This window comes from Pteropus vampyrus, unplaced genomic scaffold (genome assembly GCF_000151845.1).
Source record: "Pteropus vampyrus isolate Shadow unplaced genomic scaffold, Pvam_2.0 Scaffold522, whole genome shotgun sequence".
Classification (NCBI taxonomy): domain Eukaryota; kingdom Metazoa; phylum Chordata; class Mammalia; order Chiroptera; family Pteropodidae; genus Pteropus; species Pteropus vampyrus.
In genome coordinates this window covers 457,522-462,667 of record NW_011889303.1, presented here as the reverse complement: position 1 = coordinate 462,667, position 5,146 = coordinate 457,522, and the positions used below count along the sequence as shown (strand labels likewise).

General features: G+C 46.1%; 1 protein-coding gene across 1 annotated transcript; it reads right to left on the bottom strand.

The window, feature by feature from the left end:
• Positions 1-3,673: 3,673 nt before the first annotated feature.
• LOC105307851 (olfactomedin-like protein 1) lies at positions 3,674-5,121 on the bottom strand. Its single transcript, XM_011383496.1, has 2 exons — positions 5,097-5,121; positions 3,674-4,532 (listed from the first exon to the last, which is right to left on the bottom strand). The coding sequence occupies exons 1-2, from the start codon at positions 5,119-5,121 to the stop codon at positions 3,742-3,744; spliced, it is 816 nt and encodes a 271-aa protein (XP_011381798.1). The 3' UTR covers positions 3,674-3,741.
• Positions 5,122-5,146: the final 25 nt, after the last annotated feature.

Genomic DNA, 5,146 nt, shown 5'->3' with positions numbered 1-5,146 from the left:
TCCCCTGGGACCTTCCCTCTGCCACTCTCCCTCCCTCTCCTGCACCTTAGCGGCCCACAGACACCGGTCCGCCACAGATTCTGGTTCTTCAGGGACTCGCCTCATCAACCCCGCCCCTTCGAACCTGCCTTCGCCCCTACCGGCCTACCCCCCGACCCCTCCTCCTGGGCCGCTCTCCTAGTCTCCAAGTCCCGCCTCTCTCCAAAGACCACGCCCCTCCCTGGAGCCCCGCCCCTCCCGTCTCCTCCCACTCCCGCACCCTTCCAGCCCCGGCGACGCTGCCGGGGGGTTTCCAACTCCCAGTCCCCTGGGCTTCTCCGGCCTTTCAGCACCATTCTCTGGCCGAAAGGAATGAATACGAGGAAGCTGAAAGGTAATTTGTGTCGCGAATTGCAAAGAGAGAGAAGCCGTAGAAAAATCAATTAGAGGCACAGCCAGCACAGGAACCTTTTGGGTGTCTGGACTTCCTGAACCAGTGCGATTCGTCTAAATTGAGATTGGCCTGACGGAAGCCTTATTCCTCTTTTCTGAGCGCCCTCTCATCCCCACTCCCCCAGTTTGGAAGGCTCTGAGGCACCCAAGGGTCCGGCTGCGCTCGAACTCCGGGACCTGGAATGGAGGTCCCTCTAGCGGTCAGCACCAATTAAAGGCACTGATGCCGTCCTGTGAACTACTGTGGACTAGAAGCGGTTCTCTGTGCCCAGCACCAGGGCAGGGTTCCACAGACCCAAGAAAGCTTTGGCGATTTCTGACCACAGGAATGGATTCTAGAATCTGGGCAGAACTAGGCCCTGAAGACCTAGACCTCACCTTCCCACAGTATATGGCTTGAATCCCCTTCTGTTGTACTACTAGGTTATTGCTCAACCTGGGCCTCCCAGGACTGGTTGCTCAGTTCAGCTGATTAAACTCCCTGTGGGCCTCAGATGGCATCGACACCAGCTCTGGCAGAGACACTACGGCCCTGGCCTCAGTTTTTATCTACATCTCTACAGGCTAGAGTGTTCACAAACTCCACAAGACACATATTTTTTCAAATTACACTAGTACCTGAAATTACCGGTGTTCTCACCAGACTTTTACATGTGAACAGAACTTAAGCCACCCTGGCAAATATGAGACCCTGGTCACTGCAGGAACCTGGCCAGAAACAGACTAAGGGCAAAGCCAGCAGAGGAAGGCTGGGGCCCACAAGAGTTGTGTTACAACAGGACACCCTTCAGTTCTCTTTCACTTCCTTAAAATAGCAGCAGAGAGGCTTTTGTAGAGGAGGCTGCCACAGTTCACACGAGTTCATGGGCATTTCCAACTCCCACATGTCATTGCCCCAGTGGATCCACTGCCCTTACCCCAGCCCCCAGAAAATGCTAGTCTGTTCTCAGAACTAAACAATTACCTTTCAAAAATTACTTTAAAAAATGGTGTAAGTCACTGATTCTCAAGCTTATTTGCACTGTGGAACCACTTTGGAGAAGGGGCCTAAAAAATGTGTCTGGGTACCATCGTAGAGGTTCTGATTTAATAGTTTGGAAGTGCGACCTGGCATTAGGATTTTGAAAAACTTCTCAGATGCAGTAAAGTTTAAGAACCACTGGTATAGGTCAAAACTATGGATTTGCAGTATTTTCTAGCTCTGTCTTTCATTTTTCAGCTCTGTTACTTTGAATGGCTCACTTAAGCTCTCCTTATCTCTAAAATGGCAGCTATAAAGACTTCTTTTTGCTGATTAAAATCCAGCAAAAACCCCAGAGCTGGTTCACCTAGAAGAAGGCCAAAAGTGTTCATGAACCTACTTGCTGTCCAGCCCTGACTCTCAGGAAATAAAGTGGCACATTATTAACAGGGGCTTCCTGGAGAAAATGTCTTGACCTAAAAAACTGGTTCTGGCTGCAGGAATTTAAGGTGGCAGGGTAGGCTGTTAGTGAAAAGTGCACCCTGGAAAATTCAATTCAAAGCATATCCACAAATGAAAGTCAGCCTCTTTTCTGCGTCTCCAAAGGAACTATGTGCCTAGGACTCACATAATTCCCCTTGCTGATAACTCCACTTTACCCTCCCCTGTGAAGCTGTTCACATTCCTTATCCCTGTGAAATAGGTAATCTTCTTTAACCCACAGGGTAGGTAATGTCCCCAAACCCAATGGAATGGGTAATATCACGTTTATTCATATCTGCTTCATTCCACAACGGATTTGGGCTTTCTGTGTCACTCTATTAAAATGGTGAGTAATCACATTGTGTCCATGGAGTAATTCCATTCTACTCAAATGATATGTGTGTTGGGCGGGGAGGATTGGAACAAATTTCTCTTCACTGCTTATGGTCCCAGCCTGAGCTTGGCAGAGTCTGGAAAACAGCTGCAAGCATACAAAGCAAACCCTCTCATGTGACCAACCTGAAAAGACAGAGGCCTCAGCACATGACACAGACTGGCACCACAGCCTGCACTTGTGACCCAAACTAGGCTGAATTGGATACTTGCGTGGGAAAGATTGTGGAGAAGCCCCTCTGGCCAGCACAGCTGCCCTCTATCCCCCATGCCACATGGCATGACTGCTGTGGCAGGGAGTCCCTTGGTCACTATCTGGCTTCCATCCAGATTACAGAATATTTACCAAGGGCCTCAGTGTGTTGGGGATTGTCCACAGTAAACCCAAGCCCAGGCAGCACTCCCTGAAACTGTTAAGCTGAGGGTATGTAGGCAAATATAACCTGAGGAGGTTTGTTTGCTTAGTGTAGTTTTATTGTATTTCAAGCAAGAAGAGAGACTTAGGGGAAGAAGGGAAGACAAGATGAGGCTAGAGTTAGGGTCCTCACCCTCAGGCTGGTTTTCTGGAGGAAGTAGATTATAAAAGCCATATAGGAAGGTCTTGTGAGAACATGAAAAGTGGCTAAAGAGGCAGATCATTATTTTGAGGATGAAATGATTAATATATTGCTTATAAAATGTTGGATGAACAAACATACATATTTGATGCTTTTGGGGGCAATGAAAAAACTATGGATTTGCAGTATTTTCTAGCTCTGTCTTTCATTTTTCAGCTCTGTTACTTTGAATGGCTCACTTAAGCTCTCCTTATCTCTAAAATGGCAGCTATAAAGACTTCTTCTGCGTACAAGGCTGAAATGAGAATTAAATGATGTACACAGGTGCAAACAGGTTGTAACTGGAAAGTGGTATTCGAATGTTAATGTTTACCTTATTGTTATATCTGCCTAACTTGGTGGAGAGCCAGAGCTAGGGGAGATCAAGATTAAACATCAATAAAAAATAGTACTTTAGTTGGGTAGTAAAAATGGAAGACTATCAAAAGGCATCTGTGAAAAGAGGAAAGAGCTTGAGCAAAGGCGAGAGCAGTGAAAAGCCAGGAGTATTAGGGGGTGGCCTACACTTCTTATTGCTTGGGGTGGGGTAGGGTATAATTAAAGTAAATGCAGGTTTAAAAAAAAAAAGGGGGGGGGGCTGGAAGTAAGCTGGACTGGAATGTGGAAGCCCTTGAGTGCCACGAGGTTTGGATGAGTAATGTAAGTTGTTGAAATTTTCTGAATGACAGACTCTCATCTAACCCCTTAGAAGATCTCTAAGGCTGTAACATCTGGGAGGATGCACATGCATTCCAGCTTCTAGACCCTATCCCTGTGTGTGATTAGAGGGATGCAATATTGCAAAGAGGCTGTGGCCTCCATGTCCTGGAGAGCAGCTTCCAAGGCCAAGGTTCTCTCCTTCCCAACTGTAATGCACTACTTTATAGGCTGCTTTCTCTTTGTCTGGAGTTTGTAAATGATCTGGTTTCCATCATTCCAGGCATAGAGCTGCTTTTCTCTGGCGTTGTAATGGATCATGGAGTGACTTCTTGGCCGCCTGGGGAAGAACAAGTTGGGCAGATCCTCCTCACTGATAGTGCCCCGTGGGTCATAGACACAGGTGATGCGATGGGGGCCGTGGCCACCAGAACTATAGACCACATACAGAACCCCACACAAGAGGAATGCAGCTTCAGCGTCCTGGCTTTTGCATGGAGTGTCCCATGAGTGTTCCACTCCCAGTGTGTCAGGCTCAATTTTTGTGAGAACCAAATGACCATAGATGCCTGGCCCTGCGTGAATGGCCCAGAGCCCATGCTCATCCACAGCCAGGTCAATATAAGTTGATGGGGAGTGCTGGTAAACCAGTGCTCGGCCTGCCCCTCCAGGGAGCAGCATTTGATCTTCCACAGTCCTCTTTTGCAGACTGTATTTGATTATCTCATTGAGAGTCCCTTGGTTATGAAAAAATAGGAAACCTTTGTAGATCACTTGGCCTGTTCCCTGCCAGGAATGTGTTAAGATTAGCTTCCGGGGGCCTGGCTTGGTACTATCCTCCATGAGTGCTCGCATGTTTGCAAATTCCCAAACAGTGTTGTTTCTGGATCCAATTAAGAAATAAACCTTTGGAGAGTTGCTGACGGCATCTTTCATCCAAGAGCCATCTGTGTCCATAGTCTTCTTCACTATTTTCAGAGACTTTATGCCCATTAGCATGTTGTCACAGCCTGGCCAAACAGGAGAAAAAGGGGAGGTTACTTTATAAACATGAGATGTCTGTTATTCTCACAGATTGCTTTCTTTTTCCTTCAGTGTCTAGAATAAAGTTATCACACACACATCAATGACAGTTTATGATATGATTCAATGAATCAAAGAATTAAACAAATAAATGGGTCTATGTCAAGGGAGTTACTGTCCAGTTATAAAAGTTGGCATTTTATTCAAGACAGGAAATAAACAGCTATTGGCTGTATCAGAGACCCTCTTTACTCTCTAGAGCTCTTGGGGTTAACACAGTGAGAACGACTTAGAAGTGAAGCTGCCTAATTCAATTCCATTTGCCAAGATTTTATTGGGTATCTACTGTGTTCTTAAGTTTACAATGTTCTCAGAACAGTGCTAAGTATTGAGGGTATAAATAATACTTCTGACATTGCCATGAAAAAAAACATGCCTGAGTTAGGATAAGGACACTTGGAGCAAAACCAAATCACTCCAGTCAAACCCAGCCTAGATAACAAACCCTATCTAACCACAGATCCATGAGAATAAATGATTGTTGTTTTAACTCAGTTTTGGAGTTGTCTGGTCCATAATATTTTTGAAGCAACAGATCTCT

Coding starts and splice junctions, on each gene's coding strand:
- LOC105307851 (XM_011383496.1), bottom strand. CDS start 5,121: ATGGACCAGACAACTCCAAAACTGA. Junction 4,533..5,096: donor CCAGACAACTCCAAAACTGA/GTTAAAACAACA, acceptor CTGTTTGGCCAG/GCTGTGACAACATGCTAATG.